The following is a 27211-nucleotide window of genomic DNA, read 5'->3' as shown; positions in this document are numbered from 1 at the left end:
AAAAATGTACTCTATCCCTGCAACAGACAAGAATGGTCTGACCGGGTATGAGTCAACTTCATATATTTGTAAGTGAATCACTTTCTGTGGCCTGCCATTAACAAGAAAATGGGTGAGTTTTTTGTTTTCGTTTTTTAAAAGAGCAATGGTCTTATGAATCAATACACTGTCCTCTGTGGAGTTCTCAATGGATGTTTGCGCAACTCCCAATTCCTTCCTTCCACCCTTAGTTACTCACCTCAATGTGTTCCTTGGTAATCAACCAGGGCCGGTGGGCCAGGATCTTGTTGATTTCGTTGAGGTTCCTCAGTTTCTGTGGAGCATACTGCAAGCCTCGCAGCCACTCTGGGTCCCCACCCACCTGCAGGAACTCCCCCATGTGGAAGCCAACCAGATAGGAACACTGATGTCTTGCAGCAGCCTGAGAAAAAATGGGTTAACTTAATAAGAGGGGTAACTCATAAAGAAATGCAGGAGAACAGTCTCTGCCAGGAATCAGAGTACATGGCCACATTAACAACACGGGACCCAGATTTGGGGGAAAGCTTCCCATTGGGCAGTGCTTAATTAGCCACCCTGAGCCCGGTCTTGGCTAGGGTGGGGTATAAATAAATTATTATTATTATTATTATTATTATTATTATTATTATTATTATTAATTTCTAAAAACAAGGGATACACAGGAAGCAGTTTTCTACTGCCAAGACCATCGGCCCACTATGCTTTCTCCAGCTTGGTGCCTTCTAGATTGCTGGGTTCCTAGCCAGCTCCAGCCAGAGTGGCCAATGGTCAGGGATGATGGGAGTTGTAGTCCAGCAGCATCTGGAGGACAATAGCCTGGGGGAAGCTGGTCTACACCCATGGACAGTGGCTCCACACAGGTTCAGACAGGCATCTTTCCTGGCCAAATGTGGAGGTTCCAGGAAGTAAACTGGGGACCTGGCCTTCTGCATGACAAGTAAACGTTCTGCCACTGAGCAGAGGTGCTACTGAGGTGGACCCAAGTTAGTCATGTACCTCAATTTCAATGGATCTTCTCTGAGTAAGACCAACATTGAAAGCTGCACGCTATAGCTACGGCTATAGGGCCACATCCGCACCAACTGAAGGACAATTATTACCACTTTGTTACGGCTTCCCCCAAAGAATCTCGAGAACTAGAGTGCTGTTAGGCAAGCTCTGTCCCTCTCACAGTAATATTATTCCCCAAGTGGCTAAACAATCATTCTTCTTCCCAGAGAATTCTGGGAATTGTAGGTGTAGGTGGGGAACAGATGTGGCCTAAGAACTCTCAGACCCTTTGCTAACTACAGTTCCCAGGATTCTTGGGCAGGTGGACAGGGACTATGACTGTTTAGAGAGAGATGATACTGCTTTAAATGTGCAGTGCAGAGGGGCCTCTAAAATTCTAGGTCTTGCGAGGGAAGTCAGTAAGGAGTGTGCAGTTAGGCAACACAAACACACAAAAGTGACCAGCAGCCAGAGGAAAATAAGATGGGAATTCAATCAGGATGATTTGTTTAATGGTCATGAATGATTCACATATGGTGGCAAATTGATTTTCTTTTGCCTAACTGCCAATCACATTACTTTGAAAAATGTTACATTTATAACTTTTATTTGATTCTCATTTATAATACCTTACTTTCTGATGTTCAGAGGTTATTTTGTATAGCTGTTTTCTACCTTCCACACATTTTTGTAGCTGATTCTATGGTGTAATGTTTATTTTGATACTAAAGAGGATTCAGAGGACTTATTATTTTGATACTAAACAGGATTTATTTCAATGCTTAGCCGTGTTTTAGGGAATGTAGAAATGATCTGGGCACTTTTTGTATTTGCTGTCTATTTAAGACATTTTAATCTATGCCGTAAACTGCTCAGAGTTTTGTTTAAATATAAGCAGCATGTAGGTTGTCCAAATAAATAAAAATACGAAGTGAAACAGTGATAGAAACAGCCACTCCATTTAAACAAACAAACAAACAAACAAACAAACAAACAAACACCTGGCATTTTGTGGGTGTTGTTGGGGAGTGGCTGCCAGGGGCAATGCTATGACCACTGGAAGAATTAGAAACAACTCTGAGGTAATTCTGTCGTAATTCAAAACACAGAATCTAAACAGGTGCAGGGATAGCTAGGGAATTTTATAATAATAATAATAATAATAATAATAATAAGAAGAAGAAGAAGAAGAAGAAGAAACATTTTAAAATGAGGTGTTCTTTAACATCTACACCTACTGACCCAGGTTCCCATTTCTCCTCAGTCACTCACCATGATGGCAATGTAATGGCGCTTGTGATATGGCAAAGGCCCATCCATCCGCAGCAGGAGGTACTGAGTTTTCCAGAAGCTTGTCAGGTACTCAGGATGCAGCCCCATCACCATGGTTATGTTATCCACCCTGCCTGTGGAAACAAAGGCCTCAATGAAGAGGCGCCGCTGGGCACTCTCTACTCCTTCTTGTAGGATCTACAACAAGTTAAAAAAAAAAGGCAGGAATGTAATGGGTTGTCCAGGGGAGCCTCTTTTATTGAGCATTCGTGCCTATTAGCTTGCAAAAAGCATATGCAGAAGTTCGATTGCATCCAGTCTTTAATGGGGCATTTGTTCACATTTATTTGCAGGCAGGTTATATGGTCAAGAGCTCCACTAGTTTTCACGGTGCGTTTCCCCATTACTTCCCTAATCACAAAAAGTACAATCCTTTATGAAAAGTGAATTTCTTGTGCGAGGGTGACAAAGCGCTTTAAATTCACTTTAACCGTGCAAACCTAGATTTCCCAGTATGCACTTGAAACCCTTCTGCAAAATACTGAAAGTCTGGAGTTAACCCTGAGTGGCTATACAGTGGTGCCCCGCAAGACGAACGCCTCGCAAGACAGAAAATCCGCTAGACGAAAAGGTTTTCCGTTTTGGAGGCGCTTCGCAAAATGAATTTCCCTATGGGCTTGCTTCGCAAGACGAAATGTCTTGCGAGTTTTTCCGACTTTTTTCCCCTTTCCCCACCTTTTTCTAAGCCGCTAAACCGCTTATCAGCCGCTAATAGCGCTAATCCGCTAAGCCATCAATGGGCTTGCTTCGCAAGACGAAAAAACCGCTAGACGAAGAGAATCGCGGAAGGGATTCTTTTCGTCTTGCGAGGCACCACTGTATAGTTTTTGGAGCTGCTAAAAGCACTTCAAATACACAATGTCAAACACACAATGTTACCAAAACAACCCTGTCCAAGTAGATTACCATCTATATGGGCAGATCCAAACCATACTTTTAAAGGACATGACTCCCTGCCCCTGACTAGAACTCTGGGAACGGCAGCACCCCTTTCACAGAGCTACAATTCACAGCATCCTTAACAAACTACAGATCCCAGAATTATTTAGGGGAAGTCACTTGTTTATTGCTCTGTATTTTATGCTTTTTTAATGTTGTAGGCCGCCTTGAATCCCAACTTGGGGGAAAGATATCATATAAAACTATTAAAGAAATAAATCAACGTGCTTTAAACATGCACTGGATGTGCTTCAAACGTATGAGGCAGATCTGCCCCTAGTAAAGTTGCAGAAAGTCTGCAATAAATCCATTCAGTTGTCACAGCTTCACCTGAAGGAATACTCTCCTTTCCAGCAGGGCAACACATAACACAGCAAAGTTTACTGAGCAAACAACTTTGAGAGAGAGAGAGAGAGAGAGAGAGAGAGAGAGAGAGAGAAATTTAGCCGTTTCCCACAGCAGCTGAAGGGCTCAGCCATCTGATGCAATCGGGTTGTTTGTTCAAATTCCAGGCCAAAAAAACAGCCACCACCAACAGCCCAGCCCATCACACACCTCCTTGCCCCTCCTGCTTGGCAGGGAAATTTCAAAAAACACGGCTCTCTCGGTTGTTGGAATCAAAATCCTGCCCGGTGACGTCTCTGGAAGCAGATACTGTCCTTGTGGCCAGCACCACAGAGCTGTCCAGGAACAAAACCCATATCATTTCCCCAGCCAGACCAGCCAATGGCTCAATGGCTCCGAGTGGCACCCCCTTGTGAAGGAGGGGAGAGGAGCTGCCAGTAGGCCAGAGAGAAAAAGAGAAAGGGGCAGCTGTCAGCCCAGAAGGAACCCCCCCCCCCACACCCAAAGGCTGCATACACACCATATATTTAAAGCACCCCCTCCAACAGTCCTGGGAACTACAGTTTGTCAGGGGGTGTGAGTTGCAGCTGTGCTGGGGTAAACTACAGTTCCCAGGACTCAGGGGAGTGCTTTGAATGTGGTGAGTGCCTGCAGCTGAAGTCTGTAACAGGAGCAGAGTCACAAAGGATTTGAACAGATTTATGCTGCCCAAAGGGTCCCACCCCACCCCAGGGCTTGAAAGGAGGGGTGAGGACAGCATCTGATGGGTGCAACAGTGGCCAGGGAGAGGTAGCTGGCGCTCAGTCTTTTGATAAGTTGTTTGTGCATACACAGGGAGGGAAGGTCATTCGATAAATAAGGAGATGACGACATCACAGGGCAACGCTCACACATGTGTCACTCCCATCACAGGAAGAAAAAAAAAAATCACAAGGGTGGGGGAAGCCAAGGACTTTGCTGTGGCAATAAGCAAATAGCACTTTGTGTTATGTGTTGCCCTGCTGGAAAGCCAGCAGGGCTGGCTGCCCCCCCAAAACCAGGAAGGGGCGGGGGTGGAGATTAACACCTCAGATGCCTCTGAACCCATGGCCAGCAGTTTTGCAAGATTGCCAGAGGTCAGGGAAAGAAACAAGTAAACAATAATCTGTTGCTTTAGGCAAGAAAACCACCATAGAAGGGGGCAACCCTTCTTCAAGGTGCAAGGAAAACATGGGGGAAATACAGGATATTTATTTTTATTTCAGTGCTGGTGGTGAGAGGGGTTGATTTTCATTTGCAGCCTCCCTTCCTTCATCCCAGTTAAATAGGCAGCACCCCAGAAGCAATACAGTCGTACCTTGGATCCCGAAAGCCTTGCAAGTCGAACACTTTGGCTCCCAAACGCCGCAAACCAGAAGTGAGTGTTCCAGTTTGTAAAACATTATTTGGAACCCGAACGTCCTCCGCGGCTTCTGATTGGCTGGAGGAGCTTACTGCAGCCAATCGGAAGTCGCGTCTTGGTTTCTGAACGCTTTGGAAGTTGAATGGACTTCTGGAACTGATTCCATTCGACTTCCAAGGTACCACTGTATTTTGAAACACACACAAAAATATATCCTATATATACAAATAGCAAACTTGTTCTTAATGCAAACCCTTATCTAGGCAAAATAGTACCATCCATGCATGAGGAGGGGAGAGATGTTAGCAGACCCAGGGAAGCTCCAAGATTTGCAGCAATACAATTTTTTTAATTTGTAAGAATAAAAACTTAAGTGGATCCCTTTACCATCCAAAAAAGCTCACTGACAGCCAAGCATGCTTAACAGCCACAGGAACAAGATTGGTAGGGGGGCACCCGGAACATAGTGTTCTCAAAAAGTGCATGGGTGGCTGGCCTTCTAGGGGCAGGGAAGAATGGAGTTTTCTCAAAAAGGGCATGGCTGGCTGTTAGGCCTTCTGAAGAAGAGCACTCCGCACTGCAACATTTTCTTGCAGGTCCTACTCATAAAATAATTGATGTTCTGGTATTTGCTTCTTATCAGCAGAACAACAAACTATTTATGTTATCAGTACCAGGGAAAAAACAAACCTGTTTTTAGCTACTGCAGTTTCCCTCTGGGAATCGGAATTTATGAAGCAGTTTGACTGGCTTTTTCTAACCTCCTTTAAGGAACATGATCCCTAGACTTCAGTAGAGAGCAGTCAGGTGCAGAGACAAGTGACTGAGGTCACCCAGTGAGCATCATGGCTGAGTGGGAACTTGAGCCCTGGTCTCCCAGGACCTAGTCCGACACTCTAACCATAATGCTGCCTTGATTAATTGTCATGGAAGTATGGTCTATAATTATCTCAATAAATAGATAAAACAGAAGCTGGAGACAGTGGTGTGTAGAGCTCAAAACAGTGGTAACTAGAGATCACAAGACCGTGTGTGTGTTCCTGCCCCCTCTTCCCCCCCAAAAGGAAATTCGTCCCACCCACCCTGAGGTTTTTTAAAAAACAGTGTTGGGGCCCAGCCAGGTCTCTCTAGATCTGTTCATGAACTCAGTTCTGGCACCTCTCAGGTGGGAGCCATTGCCATTATAAGAGGCGTTCATGGTGAGTTCTGGCACCTCTTTTTCTAGAGAAATAGCACTGAATACACATGTTCCTTCCTAACATGGATGGGAGGTGGGGATGGAAAGGAATACTAAAGTTTCTGCCCCCCGCCAACCCAACAACGCCCCCCCAACCCAGCTCCAGTTCCCCTAGCTGAAACAGTCTCTCATTCTAAAGTACTGCTTCCTCAAAAACGAAAGCAAAGAACAGGGGCACTGACTAACAAGAGAGCTATTCCCATGCTCAGGACCACCCTGAGGTTTACAGAGTTAAAAGAAATGATGAGGACAACTAAAGAGCAAAGGGAAGTCCTATATATGGCACAAAGAAGATAGAGAATGTTCAGCCATGGAATGTTGAGTGTGGGAACAGCAGGAACCCTGAATAACAGCTCTCCTGCTTGTAGCCAGCAAGCACACTGAACCTTTGCTAATATTTATTATTTATCGATACTCAGTTCTTTAATATTATAGCACCTGAAGACTACTAGATGCTGAATGCTTGCCGGCTATTTTCTTGTGCATATGAGAGATCTCAGGTACATAGCCTGTTTGCTAAGGGTGCTGGGAACTGTAGCACTGCAAGGAATAAACTATGGTTCCCAGGACTCCTGCCCCAAGGTAGGGAGGACGAATGTGTTTTAAATGCACAATGTGTAAGCAGCTAGAGCTAACCTTCCCAGCACCCAGACTCCTCTCCGCCCCCCAGATCCATCCCCAGAAATGCAAAAATAACTAGCCCCATCACTGCAAGGTGCTCTCTAGGAAGGATGATTCCTTGGCCTGGCAGAGAGAGAAAAAGAAGTTCCAAGCTGTGCATCTTACCTCTTCCACCGGGATGAAGGAACTGGGGCCTCTTCCCAACTGCCGGGGGATTTTGACTCCTCTGTCCTGGAAAATGAAAGGAACAGCTGTTTTTAGAAGAACCAACACGCACATCAAAGGGGATTCTGCCCCACCCAGTTACCTCTTCCCTGGGAGGACAGCCATTGCCAGAGGCTGTACGTCACAGTTTGGGGGTGGAGGAAGGGTGGGGTGGGGAGAGTAAGGCAAGAGTGAAAGAAAGCACAAAGGAGTGGGGGGTGGGGAGTGCGCCAGACCCTAGAGAGCAAAGGCTGCTGGAAACTTCAAGTTAGGCTCTGCGGATGAGATGTCTTTTTCTCAACCTCTCCTCCTTGCAAAAGCCGCTTGGAGCAATAGCCCCGGAGGAATTGCATCAGATAAAAGACCTGCCCAGAACTGGTTAGCTCAGTGTGAAGTTTGGGGATTTCCATCAACCTCCCCCACGTTCAGAAAAGAAAGCGACAATATCTCTTAAAGGAGGAGGAGCTGGTCACCCTTTGCTTTTGACTCAGGAATTCTGCTACCTGATGAAAACGGTCCAAAGCGTTACAGGGAGATGTCCCCTCTCCCTGCAACAGAGGGCCTAGCTTTGCATCAGCAAGACGATCTCTCCAGGACAGGAGGCGTTTGGTAACCTAGTTTCTCTCTCACACTCCACAGACCAGCGGTGCCAGGGCAAGAAGAGCTGCAGGCTGGAAGACTTTTATCTAGACAGCTGATCCTAAGAGCCACCTGCTGAATTCCAAGACTAGACAAACAGAAGGCAGACAAACCCAGATCACCACCTGCCACTTCTCTGCTATGCTTTAGGCCAATGGCTAAGGGGGGTTTTGTTGAAGGCGTCAACTGAAGACAGCTTAGTGCTGCAGGGCCTCCGAGCACTCTCCCCCCGCCCACCTGAGCGGAGAGTTTTCTGGCACTCCTAGACAGGACTGGGAGGTCTGTGTATATCAGAGAGCTAGGCCTACACTCCCCGCTGGGCTCAGTACGGAAGAGGGAAAGCTGAGCAAGCAGTGCTTATGCGCTACAACACAGAGGAAAGTAGTATTGTGCCCTAAATTTTGCAAGAGAGATTGGCTACCAGTGGAGTTATCTCTATGCACTGACCAAAGCTAAGGTCGACAGACGCAATTGCCAGCTCGCCACTGGCGAGTGCATCTTTCTAACCTGGCGACTGCAGCATTGGAATATGGAGAAGAACAAGGATTTGTCCTTCAACAGCGTGTGGATTCTAGGAAACTCCTATTCCTGCTCTGGAAAGCATATCGCTGTGAGGGGTATAGGGGTTTTGATACTGCTTTAAATGCACAGTGCAAATGGGCCCCCAGAAGTTATACAGGACTTTTCAGCACCACCCCCAGAGGTCAAAATGCTTCAGCTTGATTATCTCAGTGATCTTTCAAACAACCCTGCAGTTCAGGCCCTGTATCCACCCCATTATGCAGAAGGAACATGGAGCAGGGAATCCAGTAAAGGCTACTTAAGTGAGCTCTTGACGGAGTCAGGAGTTGAACTAGAAACCGGCTGGCTCTTAGCCGCTGCACCACACCAGGGCTCTCCTATTAAAATGTTTCCCCATGCATGGCAATTTCAGGATGAACACTGCTCTATAGGCAACCAGCAACCACATCTTCCCATTTCTTGGCTGTGCTGGAGCTTTCAAAAAAGTTAATTACATCCAACAATAACATGCAAAGTTAGTAACCCTGAGGGCTTATCATCTACTTTTGATGTGGCTGTCAGACCAAACAAGCTGTTCACCACAAAATTAAGAGATATAATTAGAGCCAGCAGAAACTCAGGTGTTTTTTTTTAATAAAAAACCCGTACGTTACCAAAGGTGGGAGTGTGGAGGCAGAGAGAAAGGGAGGGGGGAAAGGACAAGCAGCAACACATTGGCCAACATGTCTTCAAAAGCCAGTCATGAGATTTAAAACAGCCTTCTCCTGGTGACCTGCAGATGTCGTGGGTCCCCATCTCCCATCAACCCCAGTCAGAACGGCCTGTGATTAGGGATAATAGAAGTTGTAGGCAAACAACATCTAGTGGGCACCAGGTTGGGGAAGCCTGCAAAAGATGCCCCTTTAGGCAGAATGTAGTGATTTAACACCCTCTTCAGGTGTCCATTCTTTCCTATCACCTCACAGAAGTTCATTGTATTTTTTAAATGCCGCTTTTACTTATTTACTCTAGAAATTTAAAAAAAGAAATTCAGTGTTGTCACAAGGAAGGAAAGTAATAAGGAATTAGCCTGCATTTTGGAGGGTTAAGTACTTTCAAACATCACTGCAGGCCAGATTTGCAAATGGATAAAACTGATCAAAGAATGGCATAAAGGAGCCTTCTGAAGAGCTGATGGTATGAATTTAAAAGGAGAAACAACCTCCACTATATTATGGTGTGGGCCACAAACTCAAAGGTAGCAAGATCCCTAGTGAAGGTTGCTAAGATGTCACCACTTTATATCCTTTACGTTTGGTATTTTACCTTATTGTTTGTTCTTGTGCTAGTATTATATTTTCTTTACGTAAGTATTGTATTGCATTTGTAGAGTTATAGTCATAGAACTGTAGAGTTGGAAGGGACCAAGGGTCATCTAGTCCAACGCCCTGCAGTGCAGGAATCTCAACACGAGTTTCAGTAATAAAAAAGCAACTCAGATTTAGGAACACAAGAAGCTACCTTATGCCAAGGCAGACCACTCGGGTCTGTCTACCTCAGTGCTGTCTACACTGGCAGGCAGCAGCTCCCCAGGATTTCAGGCACCAGTTTCTTTCAGCGGGGATTGAATTAGGGACATTCTGCATGCAAGGCAGATTCTCTGCCATCAAACTTGCAGCCCCAGAATCCTTAGGACTGTAGGAATACACACACACACACACACACACACACACACACTTCTCAAAAAGTGAATTTTCCCAAATGCAACTTGCTCAGGACAAACATAAGTCTGGATGAGCCCTATTTAAAATACTATTTTGGTCAAATCCTTCAGAGTTTCCATTTGGGCCTTTTCATATCCCTTTCTATTTTAAAAGTGCACATAAAAAATAAGATATACAAACGCAACAGAACACTACTTTTTGAAAATGTAGGTATGCACATCAGTAGGGATACCAGAGAACTTCAACAAAAATGGAAACGGGAGCAGAAATTGCTGGTGTTCCCTTATTCATCCCATGTCTGGAAGGCTAAACAATCCAACAAATATTATCTGTGGTCATTCTTCAGTCCACCAATGAAACATGTTTGATAAATTGCCCCCTGCAATTTGCATTGTGTGCGGATTAATGTAACTGATTATGTAATTAATTCACCATAGTGGAAAAGAAGATGAATAATGCAGTTCTTGTTGGAAGCCAAATTGCAGCAGAACAGAAACAGCGCAGCACGCAATGCATCCAAGGCGGAACAGAAGTATACAGTGGTGCCCCGGAAGACGAATGCCTCGCAAGACGAAAAACTCGCTAGACGAAAGAGTTTTCCATCTTTTGAGGTGCTTCGCAAGACGAATTTCCCTATGGGCTTGCTTCGCAAGACGAAACGTCTTGCGAGTTTTTCCCCTCCCCCCCTTTTTCTAAGCCGCTAAGCCTCTAATAGCCGCTAAGCCGCTAATAGCGCTAATCCGCTAATAGCCGTGCTTCGCAAGACGAAAAAACCGCAAGACGAAGAGACTCGCGGAACGGATTAATTTTGTCTTGCAAGGCACCACTGTATTGCCTTCTTACATCCCTTCTCACCAGAATGTAGGGATGGGTTTCTGCTGTTTTGTGTGCATGATCATCATGGGCAAAATGTGATTTTGTTAGCGAACAGTGAGCAAAACTGTCCTAGATGTTCCCTCCATCAAGTCACGGCCGTTCTAGCGCTGCTCTCTGCAAGCGTGAGAACACAAGTCGCCTGTGGGTTGGAGGGTGAGCGGGGCTATTTATTCCACTCCCCCCCCCCTTTTTTAGACTTTCATTAAACATTGAAAAAACGAGCGAGCGAGCGAGGAACACATACAAACAAGTAGAAAAAAGAAGCCCACAAACCAGTATTTACACTTGTGCAGCTGGCTAAATAAAGGGTTAAAGAAAAGCTTCCTTATTTCAGTCTCCAAAAATGCTGACTCCCTGGAATGACACTTTTTTTTTTTAAATGGAAAGAGCCAGAAGCCTATATCCAGAGGCACACACAAGACACTGGTGAACTAACCTTTGCCACTCTTCCTTCTCTCCCCCCCCCCCCGCCGCCACCATGCACACACCCTAACCAAGCAAGTCTAACTCAGCTCAAATATAAAGCTCTCCAAAGCTGCTGACTCGACAGACTTTTTTTTCCAACCTCTGAGACAGACACACACACACACACACACACACACACACACACACACAGCGCTTTGATAAAGGGAGGGTTAGAAAGCTGAGAAAGGGGAGGGAGAATAGGAAGGTCAGGCCTCGGCTGGAGGCGCTTCAGATTGCCAAACAGCAACTAAACTGGACTCCTTTTTTGTCGCCAGATACTTGAGCCAGCCAATCACAGCATAGAAGAAACACAAGATTTTGTAATCCTTTGAGCTTCCATAAAACAAAGCTTCAAAAGTGCAATATAAATCATCACAGGTGGTCATTAGTAATACAGGCTATATTTATGTCCCACTCACCTTATTTCTTTCCCTGATCATCTAACCATCAATATTTTTTTATTTTTTTTAATAATTAATTCACTGACAAGAGGAACAATGAACCAAGCCAGCATGGTCAATTCCACATCTCTAGCCAGCATGGTCAATTGCACACAGCGCAAATGTCCCGTTTTGAGCGTGACACCTTGGATTGACAGAAGCCACCCTGATCCAAATCCTGGGTTTTGGCTCCCATGCTCTGAATGTGCCACAGCGTGGGACCCAAATACACATGTTCTTGGTCGCAAGACAGTTGGCTCACACCAGAGTGCGGGACCAAAAAATGGAACAGCCAGTGTACTTATGGAAGCCAGTGCTGCACTTTCGGGATTTCAGCCAATGGGGACCAAAGGAGTGTGGAAGCAAAAGACACATGTCTTTTGGTTCCGCGCTCTTTTGGTTCCACACAAGTGAAGGCAAGGCGGTGGCTAGCAGTTGGGCAGTGAGCGAGTGGCAGCAGTGTTGGGGTGCTGTGTGTGTGTTCCGAATTGCCCTCCCGAAATGTTTGGGGGTATGCAATTGTCAAGGAGGAGAGAATAATAATTATTATATTATTTATATCCCGCCCATCTGGCTGTGGCCCTTCTTCCATTTTTAAAACTGTCTGGCGGGTTGCGACTAGGGAACATGACATCCCAACAGTGCCTGCCCCCGCATATATAGAATGCCCTCACCAGGAAGGAAGTCTTGGCTCCCAAAACTGACATACTGTCAGTGCCAGGCAAAGCCATTCCTCTTTTTCTCAGGTATTGGTGGGTTATTGTTTTTCCTCGCAGCAGTTGGGGCATCCCTTCCACACTTTTTGGGGCTGTGTGTGGTGGTTAGACCTATGTTAGCGGGATAATTTATTTTTTATGATATGATTACCTCATATTGTCCTTCATTTTAATGATTTTGTTTTTCATATGTTGCTTATTTTACTATTACTTGTAAGTAACTCTGAAACACTTGTGTAAAGCTACAGCTAATAAAACACAAATAATAAAATGCCCTCCTTTCCATTGTTTTAAGTGTGATTTCAGGTCTCTTTTCTCCATCCATCCTAATTCAATACTTTTATTTTGCGAAGGGATATGTGTTATTTTAATATATATCTCAAAAAAGTGAACACATGGCAAAACAACAGAGAACTTAAATAACATAGGATCACTACAGCTGTCTGCACATAATAGCAAAAAATCTAGCAAACAGGAGGGTATATGTTGGAGAGTGCAAAGAGACAAGTTGGATTAGGTAATAAACCATGGAAATTTTTGTTTTGTTACAGGTTAGCCTATGGTTGGTCTTCATCCACTGGTTCCTGACAGTTCCAGAAACAGGCATGTTGGTCTGGCTCCTGTATATGTGCACCATCATTTTGTCAATGGAAAAAATTAAATCTTGCCAAGTTGTGCTAAATTAATTTGTGTCTCTTAAACAGCATGTTCTTCCAGTATGGCAAAGTTTCATTGCTTTGGCACACAGGTGACTACTATTAGCCATTGTTTTCTAGCATGGATATTAGCCAGAGCCGGCATGGGGAGCCTGTGGCTTTGGGATGGTGTTGAACCAAAACTCCCATCAGTCTCAGCCAGCATGATCAATGGCCAGGAATTATGGGAGTTGTGGTTCAACATCTGGAGGGCTACAGGTTCCCCATCACTGAAGAGAAAAACACGGCAATTACCCAGCCAAGATTGGCAGGTCAGTCTATGGCATGATTTGCTAGCGAACCTTGGCCATTGCAAAAACAGGGAAACAGGTCTTAGCCATGGAAAACAAAAGAAACGAATGCATTAAAGCACTGAACTGGATTGTGAAGTTTATAATGTAAGCACTCGCTTCAAAGCTTGGCTTGGATAAATTTAACTTTCTCTCAACAATAGGATAGATGCCTTGAAACATAAATCAATCAGCGAGGAGCTGTTTGTACTGAATCCCTTTGCATGGAAAAAAACAAACCTGTGAAAGCAAGCCCAACCATGCCTCATCCACCCCCATCCCCGCAGCAAGCCAACAGACGGTATTTTTCGCAATTGAAAAGCTCGAAAATTGCTACCAGGTAGTTACTTCAAGGGACTAATCCACATGCTCTCAGTCACTTGAAGACCAGTGGTGCCAAGTTTGGCAGATACATAAAACCAGAAGTTATAAGAGTATCCCATGTAAGGATTAATAGGAGAGTCTCAGATCTGAAAAGACTGAAGAGCTGAACTTTTGCTGCTTCTCCATTCTTCCAGATAGGAATTTCCTGTTGATAACTTATATATAATCTATTTACTCCCAAGTGTTCCCAGTAAGTCAGTGGACCAGCTCAAAGCAAGTGGATTGTCAACCCAAACAAAAAAGGTCTCTCCCCTTTCAACATGGATCTCTGATGTCAAGCAGCCAAGCAACATTTATTTACTCTCATTTCCTTACAACCAAAAAGTCAGACTGACCTACCTTGATTTTGGTCTCTCTCTCTCTCTCTCTCTCTCTCTCTCTCTCTCTCTCTTTATTAAAAAAGTGGGGTAGCTTCTTTTTGCCTGCCTTCACGACAGAACTTAAGCCCGATCACTTCCCATCCTCAGCAGCTTCTGTGCTTCCTGTTCTAACACACTGCATCCCTAAATAGTCTTGTGTCTGCCCACAGATGCATCACGTCACAGACCAATTCCCTATGATGCAACTTGTTTCCACCAAGAGGGTGGAGAGCTGAAACAGAGGACTCCTTTGGGAAACAGGCAAGTCAGCCAAAACGGATTGTTCTCCCAAAAGGAGAATACTCAGATTATGGATTCTTGCCTCTGCCACCCACCTCCTCTTGATCTGATTAATCTCATCCTCCAGCCTCCCACTGGCACAGCAGTTGTACCAAATGTCCCCACCTTCTCTGTTAAGACACAAAACCCATGCATAAATCCTACACAGTCTGTTCACTCAAGCCTGGCAACATTGGCTTTATAAAACTCTAGAACATGGGCATAGCCAGGGGGGCAGGGGGCAGCTGCCCTCCCCCCAAATCAATAAAAATATATAATTAACTGAGGTTCTGTGTCCCCAACAAAAGGCCTGCCCCTCCAACAAAAATCCTGGCTACGGCCATGATCTAGAATGAATGCAGGTGAAAGGAGAAGAATAAAATGATTACAGCAATGATCTACCTAGCAGGGTGGTGATAATAAGAAAAGAATCTGTAAATCACTTTGTACACTTTTAACAAGTCAGTTCTTAGTGCCTCCACTTCCTTGTCTGTTCTGCCAACCATCTCCCCCTCAATGCAAAGACTGTTTTTATCTCTTGTCTTTAAAGGAGTAGTTTAAGGCTTCCCCTTACTTCTTGATTAAATGATTTTTGGTTAACCATTTAAAAACTCCACCAACCACTTTTTTTTACCCATCCCCATGCCCCCACTTCCTAATTTCCTTGTTTCATAGAATGATGGGGGCGGGAGTATGTTCAGTTGACATTTTACCAAGAAGCTGCCTCATCTTGACTTCCCCAAAATGAGAAGCAAACCAAAACGCAACTAGCCACACTTCTCCAAATTTCGCAACGCAGTTCTCCAATAATAAAAATGTGAATATTATTGGAAAATCTGCCTGAAAATGTAAATGTAAACAGCTCAGGACCGCAATACCTCAAGAACCACTTGTCTCCACATGAACCTACCTCGACCCTAAGATGATTCTCTGAGGTCCTTCTCCATGTGCCTCCTCCATGACAAGTCTGAAGGGCGGCAACATGAGAACAGGCCTTTTCTGCAGTGGCTCCCCTTTTGTGAATACTCTCCCCCCAGGGCGCTTTCACTATATATATATTTTTAAAATTGTAATCTTTAAAATTTGAATAAATACTAGGAGAAACAATAAAAAACAAAACAAAACAAAATAAAATAAAGACATAAGAAATACAAACAAACAATTAAAAAAACCAGATCAAACCTTTACATAGCTTTCTTTCCTTTACTTATTTCCTTGACCTCCTCACACCTCCCTTTTTTGTATTCTAGTTCAGTTAGATGTTTCAGCAAATCCTTTCCAGCTTTGTTTTTATCCTAATAATTTATCTTAATATACTGTAATTCTCGTCTTTCACCAATTAATAAATCAATTTTAACCTAATCCTTTATATCATTTCTGCTAAAACCACATTACTTCATTCCAACAACCTTGTAACATTCCTTAATTTTGCAATGTTTCTGTAAATAAACTTTATTTTTTTTCCAATCTTCTTCCACCGACTCTTCACTTTGGTCTCGGATTCTGCCAGTCATTTCCGCCAGTTCCATATAGTCCATCACTATATACCATTAGGCATCAGGTGAAAATGATCCTTGACAATCAAGCCTTTGACCGATTAACATCCAATCACCTTTTAAATATGTCGTGGGAGATTATTGGTTTGTTTTGGTTCTTATTTTTTTATGTATTTTGTATCTTTTATGTTGTATTTTTAGGTTGCAAACCACCCTGAGATCTATGGGTGAAGGGTGGTATATAAATTTGATTAATAAATAAATAAATTAGTAATAAATATTAAACAACATTGCTTGCAAAGATATGTTCATTGGGAGAAACATAGCAGGCCACAGGTTGTCTATCTGTGGTCTACACCAGTTGGTACCAACTCTCTTAAGTTTTCAGACAACGGTCTTTTATCAAACCTGCCTGGAAATGCTGGGAATCGAACCAGGGAACTTTTGCGCACAGAACATGTGTTCTGCTACAGTGCTCCAATTCCTCCACTGTAGCTACAGGGAATGGAAAAGCCTGCTCTTTGCCCTTTGCTAGATGCTTCACTCCCCACTCGACCCCACAGAAAACACACAGAACAGTATATTCAAGATGAAGCTGGATGTTGGAAGGTTCAGGACAGGTGAAATAAAGCACTTCTTCAGGCACTGCATAGACAAATTATGGAACTCGGTCCCACAAGAGGTAATAATGGCGACCAACTTGGATGGTTTTAAAAGGGGATTAGACAAATTCATAGGAGTACAAGTTCGTGGCTACTGGCTATGATGGCTATTGCTCTGTCTCCATGATCAGAGGCAGTACAGTGGTACCTCAGGTTAAGTACTTAATTCGTTCCGGAGGTCTGTTCTTAACCTGAAACTGTTCTTAACCTGAAGCACCACTTTAGCTAATGGAGCCTCCCACTGTTGCTGCACCACCGGAGCACGATTTCTGTTCTCATCCTGAAGCAAAGTTCTTAACCCGAGGTACTATTTCTGGGTTAGCGGAGTCTGTAACCTGAAGTGTATGTAACCCGAGGTACCACTGTAATGCATCTAAATACCAGCTGCTGGGAACACAGGAGGGTAAAGGGTTTTTGCACTCAGGTCCTGCTTGCAGTTTCTCATAGAAACCTTGTTGGACACTGTGAGTGCACAGGATGCTGGCCTTGGATTCAGCAGGACCCTTCCTATTCTCCAAGATTCTTATGTGATAATTTGGCAGCAAGTTTAATGATCCAGTTCATATACTTTTTCCTGTGTTAACTTCGTGTTTGTATAGGGATTGTAATTTTAATACAAACTGTTTTGAACTTTTATGTGGTATTCTAATAAATGTATAAGGCAAAGAAGGGGGGGGACCCAGGTACCGGATATTACAGGTACCTTATAGATGGAAGCACCTCAGAGTCTGAAACAAATATTTCAGGTGAAGCTGGAGAAAAAGCAATGCTGACTCTCCCGTCTAAAATTTAAAGCAAATTGAAGATTGTAACTGATCCCCATCACCAAAGTACACATGAGATACTACTATAAAGGCAGACAAAACTTCCATGCTTTTCCATAAATGCCCTGACCGTCAACTGGTCCAAGGCTGTTCAATCTCAGGCACACCAAAACCCAGCTGAGATACCCGGCACATGCCAACATAGAAAGTGCATGATAAAGCATCTTGGAATGGTGGTTAGGTTTATTAAAACATGTCCTCCATAATAACTAAGGCTTATTAAAACTAATTAACCATATCAACATCCTCCTCTGGCTACAATATCTCGACTGAAGTAGAGGGTGATTGTCTCAATTTGTCTGATCCCACAGGCAACGGTGCCATCAGGCGACCAGACACCTAAACTTGGCGGATTTCAGCCTGGGAAGTGGCTCCATTATCGCTCTGAAAGAGACGGTATCGGATACCCAAGTCACCCAACAAGAGCCAGCGTGCTGACTAGGTAGGGTGACTCCGCAGGAGATGAGACGCAACGCTTAGTCAGGAATTGGCAAGAGCATACTTGATAAGCAAGTCAGGAAAGGTTAAGCAAATTACAAGCCGTGCAACAAAACAAGGTTATTATAGTGTCATAAACTCAGGAGGCCAAAGAGGCTGCTCAGTCTGTTGGAGCCTATAGAACCAAAGCCAATCAGCTGAGACGGCTCTTTAGGTTGACCCAACATCCCCAGTTTTATTTTATTCTTTTGCCACCTTTCTATTAACCATCCGTCTCGCCTGACAATCCACAAGGTGGCTTTATCTTAAAATCTGATACCAAGTACTAAATAAATTAAACCTTAGCCACATAAACAGCAGCAAAATTACCCATCAGACCAGCAGCAACTAATATAGATCCATGGCAGGTCTCTTACTGGTCCCAAGGTAAGCTGGAATAGCAGTCTTAAGCACCATCTTGGCCTAAGGGCAGTTTGTTAAAGATGCTGAGAGTTGTTAGAGGAGACCTTTATTCCTGCCACAGAGCTATAATTCCCAGAGCTCCCAGGGAAGAAGGATTGCTGACAAGAGAGCCCTAGACCAGCTTCAGTGAGGAGGTAGATTCAGTGGGGCCCATGGAGAAGGGCTGGTTCAGAGGGTCTGGGTTCATCAACCCTAGCTGGCAGGGATCAAGAATCAGGGATGATGAGAGCTACAGTTCAATCAGATCCAGAGAGCTATCTTTCCATGGGTCAGTCTAGCTCAACATCGTCTACACCAGCTGTGGCTGATGGGAAGTTGTAGCCAACACATTTTGAAGGGCACAGGCTTGTCTATCGGCACTGGCAGTGGATCTTCAGGTTTCTAGACGAGAGTCTTTCCCAGCCTTATTTGGAGATGCTGGGAACTGAACCCATGAACTTCTGCATGAGACCATCCCAAACGAAGGACCATGTAAGTTGCACTTTGATGAGTATTTTTTCCAAAAGAGCTTTCTACCTCTTTAAATACGGTATATGTAGCCCAGTTATTTTATTGACTGAAATGTAAGAATTGAAATCTGTGCAGTTGAATACGTTATTTCAGCTCCTGCACCATTGTTCCGTTTCCGAAGTTCAAGGCCGGCTGCTTTCTCTTATGCAGTCAAAACGGCACCACTCACTCACTAAAGGAAGCTTTCAGAAGGCTCAGGAGACTTGCCAAGGTTTACAGAAGCACAAAAAATACCCTAAGTAACTAAGGGAGCATCTTTCCCCAAAAAGCTCAATAGGGGCTGAGGATGTTCAATGGCTAAAGAATGCTGACTGCCTTCTGGAGAAAGGGAAAAAAGAAAACCAGAAATTGAAGGTCTTGAAAGAAGGCAATGCTGGTTGGCTGACACTGTGAACAGAAGCACTTCACACTGCAACTGTTTTGTTCCAGGTTCCATTTGTTCTATGCCTATTCATCATTCTTGCTCAGAGCTGCACCCTCTGCTGGTATATAAGGGACTTGACTGCTGTCGCCTATGCCTTTATGTGGTGCTGCCCATGAAGATAGCACAAAAATTGCAACAAGTGCTATTGGGTGCTGGTCAGTAATTTCACCAGTACTTACAATGGGCCCAAAAGCACTCTGGTCACGGGTTCAAGTTAGCCTTGGCCTATGAATCCCTCCTTGTTGACAGATAAGGGAATTACACAGGGTGACACAGCTAGGTGCTTCCAGTTTTGCATTTGGCTAGAAAAACAGGATATATAACCTGGCAAGCGAGTAATCTGTGGGCCATTGCAGACATAACATTCTTGGCTTGGTAAACAATGGCTTGGTAAGCAAAGAACCAGTATTGGGCCTTCACATTCCTCCCTGGTGTGCCAGCTTACACAATGTGACCCTTCAGGCTCTCTTTAAACCACAGATCCCCACCATTATGTCCAAGGTGGGAAATGCTCAATGTTGATTTCAGCAACCAGAATCTTAAACCCATAAGGTTTAAAATCCTGATAGGAGCTAAAGTCCAACATTGGGGGGCGGTGGATAGGTTCCCTACCCATGGCTTCTAAACTATTATTCTTATGTGCACATACTCATATGACCCCTGACATTTTTGCCCAATCTGTTGTTTCCAAACTGAAAAACTGTTCCAGCAAAAAGCTACTTTGTGATGTCACAGACATCAGGTCGATCAGCCCTCTGTTCTGCCTGAAACTAGCACAACTTCCCACCCCCAGAGCTCAATCCTCAGACGACTGTACACATGACAACAGCGTCGTGAGTTTACTTTCCAGAAGAGAGAGGCTCTATTCCAAAATCCACATTTGGGCAATACCCTTATTAAGCTAATCAACGTGTTACAGAATGGCATGTACACATCTGAGCTCTCCAGAACGCCCCATCAGACCAGATGAAGGTTTCTTGGGAGTTGTCAAACAGGAATTAAGAGAAACCAGGCAGTTTGTATACACTGGTACCTCGGGTTACAGACGCTTCAGGTTACAGACTCCGCTAACCCAGAAACAGTATATCGGGTTAAGAACTTTGCTTCAGGATGAGAACAGAAATCGCGCAGCAGCAGCACAAGGCCCCATTAGCTAAAGTGGTACCTCAGGTTAAGAACAGTTTCAGGTTAAGAACGGACCTCCAGAAAGAATTAAGTTCTTAACCCGAGGTACCACTGTGTACAGTGGTACCTCGCAAGACGAAAGAGTTTTCCATTTTTTGAGTCGTTCCGCAAGACGAATTTCCGTATGAGCTTGCTTTGCAAGACGAAACGTCTTGCGAGTTCTTGCGAGTTTGTTTCCTTTTTCTTAAAGCCGCTAAGCCGTTAATAGCCACTAAGCCGCTAATAGCCGCTAAGCCGCTAATAGCCGTGCTTCGCAAGATGAAAAAAACGCAAGACGAAGAGACTCGCGGAACGGATTAATTTCGTCTTGCGAGGCACCACTGTACTGAAATATGTCGGGCCATTGCCAGATCCCAAGGAGAAAGCAGCAAGGCTGGAGGTAAAGCAAAGGTTGCCAGACAGTGGGTGACTCCAAGCGACCAACTTGCTCTGACAAAGGTTGGGAGCAGATTGAGGCCTTGTAAGCTTCTGTGTCTCCAGACTACCTCCTTCACAGCTTCCCTCCTGATGCATTTCTGCACTGCCAGACTATTAATGTGCAGTGGGGGGCATCTTGTGTTTGAGTGTCCAGGCTCTGGCCCTATAGACCAGTGGTGGCGAACCTATGGCACACGTGCCAGAGAGGGCACTCAGAGCTCTCTCTGTGGACACACGCGCCATCGCCCCAGCAGGGCCATAGCTTCCATGCTGGGGGTGGGGGAGGAGGAGGAGAGGAGGGTTTGCGTACACCATCCCAAGCCTGTGGCACCAGGGCCTAGCAAGCATCGAGGGGCTGAGCAGGCATTGACTTTTGATGCGCCAGGGCCTCCCGCCAGTCTGTTTTTCCTACTCAGGAGTAAGACACCTTGAGTTCAGCAGGGCTTAACTCCCAGGTCATTTAGCATATAAAGATGGCAACCTAAGAAAGGGCTGCTGGGTTTACATGTTTGCTGGGCTTTCCTGCAGAAGCCAACAGGGAAATTCATTCCGTGGAGGCTGCGATCAAATGCCAGCTGAAGAAACAGCAAATAATAATAGTAGTAGTAGTAATAATAATAATAATAATATTCTGCCCATCTGGCTGGGTTTATTTATTTATTTATATATCTCATATTAAAAACTGGGAGAGGGTGGCTCTTAGTACAGCCCTTCAGTGTACACTAGTGGCCAACATCGTGGAACCTTCTGGAAAAAACGTATTTCCGAGGTTTGATGGCTCATAATACCACTTGTTTTGGAGTAATACCAGTGCTTTTTTTCCTGTGGGGACGCAGGGGGACGCATACTCCTAAACATTTTGTGAATTTAATGGGAGAAGAAATTCACTATATTTATTTTCCCTGATTTGAACTGTATTTATTTTCCCCTGGTGGCATTTTTCTTTAGTCAAAATGAGAGTACCCCTAAACATTTATTAAGAAAAAGAAGCACTGAGTTATACCATAAAATTTTATATCAATCGAAAAGATAATTTAATGAAGAATATAATGCAATAACTTTTATGAAGGATTATTTATTACAACAGAAGTCATAAAGAAGAAACGTGAAACACACAGAAAAAATGAGAGATACAGGTTAAATTGCCATGTTGGCACTTTGCGATAAATAAGTGGGTTTTGGGTTGCAGTTTGGGCCCTCGGTCTCTAAAAGGTTCACCATCACTGCTATAGGCCCTGGTGGTCTGGGAAGTTCCTCTGCTGCTCCTGTCCGACAGCCTCAGGCACAATTGTCTCCCTATTTTCTGCAGTCAGTTCTGAGCCCTGAATTTGACCATCTGGTGCCCCTGCAGCCTCCAACTCCATATCAGTGTTAGATCTAAGGGCCAAGACATATACATTTATGCTGCATCGCAATCATAACTGGTATGCTAGGTTAAAAAGGAATTCAAAAGAAGCCAAACTGGGTAGCTTTTCTTACAGACTGGAAGGAATGCTCCCTCAGAAAATAGGCATTTTGGTTGGTATTGCCGCTATGGTCCAAAAGAGCTACTTTGACCTTGATAGTTTTTATGTAGGTTCTGGATTTGTACGTCGAAGACATAGAACATCCCCTTCACCTGTTAGGATACGGAGACTAGGGACCAATTGTGGCTTTTTGCAGCTTACAAAGGGATGATACTAATACAGGAATGAAGCAAAATAGGAAATCTCGAAGGTGCATTTGAAGCAGTTTGTTGAAGCCTGTCTGTTTTGAATTAGGGTACTGTTCTTTGGGGGACCGCTGAATCAGTTTCTGCAAGTGCTGGGTTTAATGCAATCTTGCAGACTATGTGATAATTCTCTCTTTACATTAATAGATAGAGCGCAAAACTGCCTTATCCCTACTTTGCAGAAACCAGCTCAGAGGTCTCCCAACCTGAAATGCGCTGGGCCTTAAAGAACTTTTTCAAGTGCATATTAAGTCCTCTCTTCTCTTTCTCTGCAGCACATTAGTATACTAGCAGTGAAAACGTGTTTACCTTGCAATGTATAAGTAGGGGTGAGCAAATACGTCAATTTAGGTTTCTCTCAGTTACTCATTTTCCATGATTAAACTCTGTTCTCCACATTTCCAAATCAGTATGTGATTATTATTTTTAAAGAGGGTCCCCATGAAAATTCATCAGCATCTTAGTGTGTACTTCTAATATACACATTTGCATAGCAATTTCTGCAAATACAATACATTTTTGTATACTCTTTGCACTAACATACACACACCCACATAAAATTTATTGTAGCATACACATTTTTAGATACATTAATTGGCTACTAAACACTGCATTGCAAAATTCAGAGACGTGCAAATGTCAAAGGATGGCTGTCTTCTTCTATTGTTGTTGTTTCAAAAAGTGTGAATCAGGTATGCTCACCTCTAAATTTGAACCATCAGATTTCTACTCCATCGCTTCGTATAATTCAAAGGCTGCATTCAGACAGGTTTTTATTTCATTCTCCCAACGTTCTTCTGGAAACCAAGCCTTATGAGGAACAGTTGAGGGAGTTGGCTAAGAGGAGACTGAGAGGAGATATGATAGCCATCTTCAAATATCTGAAGGGCTGTCACATGGAGCAAGCTTGTTTCCTCCTGCTCTGGAGGGTAAGACCCATACCAATGGATTCAAGTTACAAGAAAGGAGATTCTGACTAAACATCAAGAACTTTCTGACAGTAAGAGCTGTTAAGAACAAACTCCCCTGGGAGGTGGTGGATTCCCCTTCAATGGAGGTTTTTAAGCAGAGGTTGGATCGCCATCTGTCATGGATACTCTAGTTGAGATTCCTGCACTGCAGGGGATGGGACCGGATTACCCTTGGTGTCCCTTCCATCTCTACAATTCTATGTTTCTTTATCAGATAATTTCCATGTCTTATGTGATATTTCACACAAGCCACTTGTGAAATCCAGTGGAAACATAGCACTCATTTCAGTGCTATTTGCTTCCAGAAAAAAATCTGTTTGTAGCCCCACTAACCCAGAAAACCATACAGCTCTTTCCCACCATTTAAAATTTAGCACAGCATAGAAGTACCGTATTTTTCCTTCTAGAAGACTACCCTATGTATAAGACACCCCCTATTTTGGGGAACTCAGATTTAAGAAAATGGGGGGGAGATGTATCCGTGTATAAGACACCCCCTAATTTTTGACATTATTTTTTAGGGGAAAAACCTAGTCTTATACATGGAAAAATATGGTATATTGTTCAAAAAGCCACAGTTCCATAATGCAACAGGTAAAAGATTGTAAAAGGTACATTAGAATCTGGGATAGAAGTGGTAATATTGTAAGGAAAAGTAATGCAATAATCCCCACATCTGAATGTGCCTGAAATCAGGTCTGTAAATACTTCCCCAATTACCGGTACCTCCCTGTGGCATGTACAGCTGCAACCACACCACCATGTATTCCATTTTCACAACATTTCCCCAACTGTGTGTTCAGTTCTACATTGTATCTGAGCTTTCACACGATGCAAAAGTTACTTCCAGAACTATGGAGGAATGTAGTGGAACATAGCATTCATTTCAATTTTATTTGCAGACAGATTTTTTTCCGGAAGCAAACAACACGGAAGTCAGCACTAAATTTGCACTATATTTCACTACAGTTCCAGAAGTGGCTTTTACGTCACATCAAAGCTCAAATATAAAGTTGAACTGAACAATTAGGGAAAAGTTGTGAAAATTGAATTAACTGCCATGAAGACTCAGAATAACTTTTAGGCAACCAAACCAATCAGCTTTTGCAAGTAGAAAGGATTCCGCCTCTGCCCACCCCCTCCTCTTTTTAAGGTCAGTGATATTTCATAAATGACTAACACAGGTATTTGCAGGCCAAAAACAGGCTAATAAACATTTATGAGCGATTAACTTTTGTGAACTCGTTTGCAAGGCTGCAATAAATCTGTAACAGGCAACACGATCCTTAGAAGCAGCAGCTCTTGGATTGCAAAATCACTGGCTGAGATTGAACAGCCTCAAGCAGATAATCTTTCCGACTACCAATGCAGTTCTATGCATGGGTTCCTGGGTGTAACCACCACCAAACATAGTGAAACTTAGCTACGAGGAAACAGTATGAACCCAAGTGCATAGTTAAACTATGGATGTAGCAATGACTGCCAACTTGAATGGTTTTAAAAGAGGATTAGGCAAATTTATAGAGGGCAAGTCTATTAATGTCCATGTTTGGGTGAAATGCTAAGCCAAACCATTGTTTAGCATGAGCATGCTAATTTCCAAGGAGAAGATGGCAGTTGTTTTGCTGCTCCCTGGTGTTTTTCTAGTATATTTATTTGTTTTATTTCAAAAATTTATAAACTGCTTTATTGTTAAATAACCCTCAAAGCTATGTACAAAAAGGAATAAAACAATGAATGGTTAGTGTAGCAGCTAAACCGAAGTGTTGTCCAAACCTAGGCCCAAAATTTGTTTTCTGCTTACAGGCCATGGTGAATGAGAGACCTTAACCACAAGTCGGTAGCATTTTCAGATCCGCCCCCCAAAGCCTTGCAGGAGGAATACTGCCACTACAGTCAGAGTACAATTTTAAAATTAAGAGTGTGAAGTACCTCACCCAATTCTGTTCATGCAAAGAGTTCGAAACTAGAGGTGTGGAAGCTGAGGCGCTTAAGACTACAATTCCCATCACCCTGACCTCCGCCCTCTCCGACTGGGGCTGATGGGAACTGTGAGTCCACCACATCTGGACTGCAATTCCTGATTCAAGAAGCTGAAGAACAGTTTGCCTTTATGTCGGGGAAGGTATCTGGAGGGTTGGATTTCTCCCTTTCTCTCTTTTCCAAGAGAGAACTGTTTTCTCCTCAAATAAGTTTTTTTGCCAACTGCCTTCCTTAGTTACAATGAGTTACATCTGTCTGTTTTGGTTTCTCTCAGTTTCTAAAGTTTTCCAATCTTAAGGTCAGCTCTCCACATTGACACATCAGTTTAAAAATAATGCTAAAAAGTGGGATATTGTTCAGTAAGTGCCCACCATTGCTAATTCTCAAACCTGAAAAATAAAAGTCCACTTAAACAGACAGGAAAATGCAGCCATAACAAACGGAATCAAAAAGACTCCTGTAATTAACAAAAGGCATCTCATCTGTACTCCTCCAGATCCACTGCCCTCCATTGTGTGAAGGTCTCCGGCTTCCTCAAGACTCCACCCTTGCTACCATGCTGCCCCTTCTGCATAAAGATAAGGTAAAGGGACCCCTGACTGTTAGGTCCAGTTGCGGACGACTCTGGAGTTGTGTGCTCATCTCGCTTTACTGGCCGAGGGAGCCAACGTTTGTCTGCAGACAGTTTTTCTGGGTCATGTGGCCAGCATGACTAACTCGCTTCTGGCGAAACCAGAGCAGCGCACGGAAACGCCATTTACCTTCCTGCCGGAGCGGTACCTATTTATCTACTTGCACTTTTAAGTGCTTTCAAACTGCTAGGTTGGCAGGAGCTGGGACTGAACAACAGGAGCTCACCCCATAGTGGGGATTCGAACTGCCAACCTTCCGATCAGCAAGCCCTTGGCTCAGTGGTTTATACCACAGCGCCACCCGCCACCTTCTGCATAGAATAGAACAATTCTGCACTGCCACTACTCTTCTTTCAAACACCTCCCTAAAGTCCTAGTTCCCATGCCCTACTATAACTCAGTCTGTCACTAGTACACCTAAGCTGGGACAGTAGCAAGCTGCCTTATGCCAAGTCAGAATATTGAGACCATCTTGCTCAGTACTGCCTACACCAACTGGCAGCAACCCTCCAGAGTTTCAGGCAGGAATCTCTCCCAGCACTTCTTGGAGCTGTTGGGGATTGAACCTGGAATCTTCTGCATGCAAAGGAGATATTCTGTCACTAAGCTACAGACCTTTCCCATGTGCAACAGAAACAACCACATATCGTTTCCCTGTTTATCCCTGCCTCGGCTTCCTCTAATGTTCAATCTATGTCAGATTTTTTATTACGAACTCCTTGGGGCAGTGACCTGGCCTCTTTTCACGATGTAAAAGTGGCATGCACCCTGATGGTACTATATTAAACTACCATCAACAATCCCTTTCCTTGTGCAGTTCAATACATGCCCAGGCATACAGGGAAATTAAAGAGGACCATCACTAAAGCGGTGCATAAATAATTGCAGATGCTCCCAATTCACAGTGTAGTTCCACATTTAAAACCTTAGCAAGTCTGGGTCCACTATACCTTCCATAGCATCTACTCTATTCATATGCTGTCAACCTCACTCATTCTGCTTGCCAACCCCTTTGTCGCCTCCCCTTTCCCCTGCAACTGGCCAGCCCCTCCTCCCTT

The 27211-nt window shown here is 43.9% G+C and overlaps 1 protein-coding gene and 1 long non-coding RNA gene across 7 annotated transcripts in view; both read right to left on the bottom strand.

The window, feature by feature from the left end:
- SESN2 (sestrin 2) overlaps positions 1-27211 on the bottom strand; it is a 59531-nt gene that overhangs the window by 9914 nt on the left and 22406 nt on the right. For 5 of the 6 annotated variants that reach the window (XM_079986077.1, XM_079986078.1, XM_079986079.1 and 2 more), the window contains exons 2-4: positions 7032-7097; positions 2284-2481; positions 239-421 (exon numbers count right to left, since the gene is read on the bottom strand). In XM_079986077.1, coding sequence (XP_079842203.1) covers positions 239-421; positions 2284-2481; positions 7032-7097 — 447 coding nt within the window. Of the gene's footprint in view, positions 1-238; positions 422-2283; positions 2482-7031; positions 7098-14139; positions 14289-27211 lie in introns of those variants that run through there. The other variant, XM_079986082.1, reaches the window with a different exon arrangement.
- LOC307221802 lies at positions 21912-27118 on the bottom strand. The gene is made up of 2 exons (XR_013841533.1): positions 25476-27118; positions 21912-22233 (listed from the first exon to the last, which is right to left on the bottom strand). It is a non-coding gene; the product is annotated as an uncharacterized lncRNA (long non-coding RNA).

The sequence above is a fragment of the Podarcis cretensis genome, assembly GCF_951804945.1.
Source record: "Podarcis cretensis genome assembly, chromosome: 8".
Lineage (NCBI taxonomy): Eukaryota > Metazoa > Chordata > Lepidosauria > Squamata > Lacertidae > Podarcis > Podarcis cretensis.
This window is presented reverse-complemented; position numbering and strand designations above follow the sequence as displayed.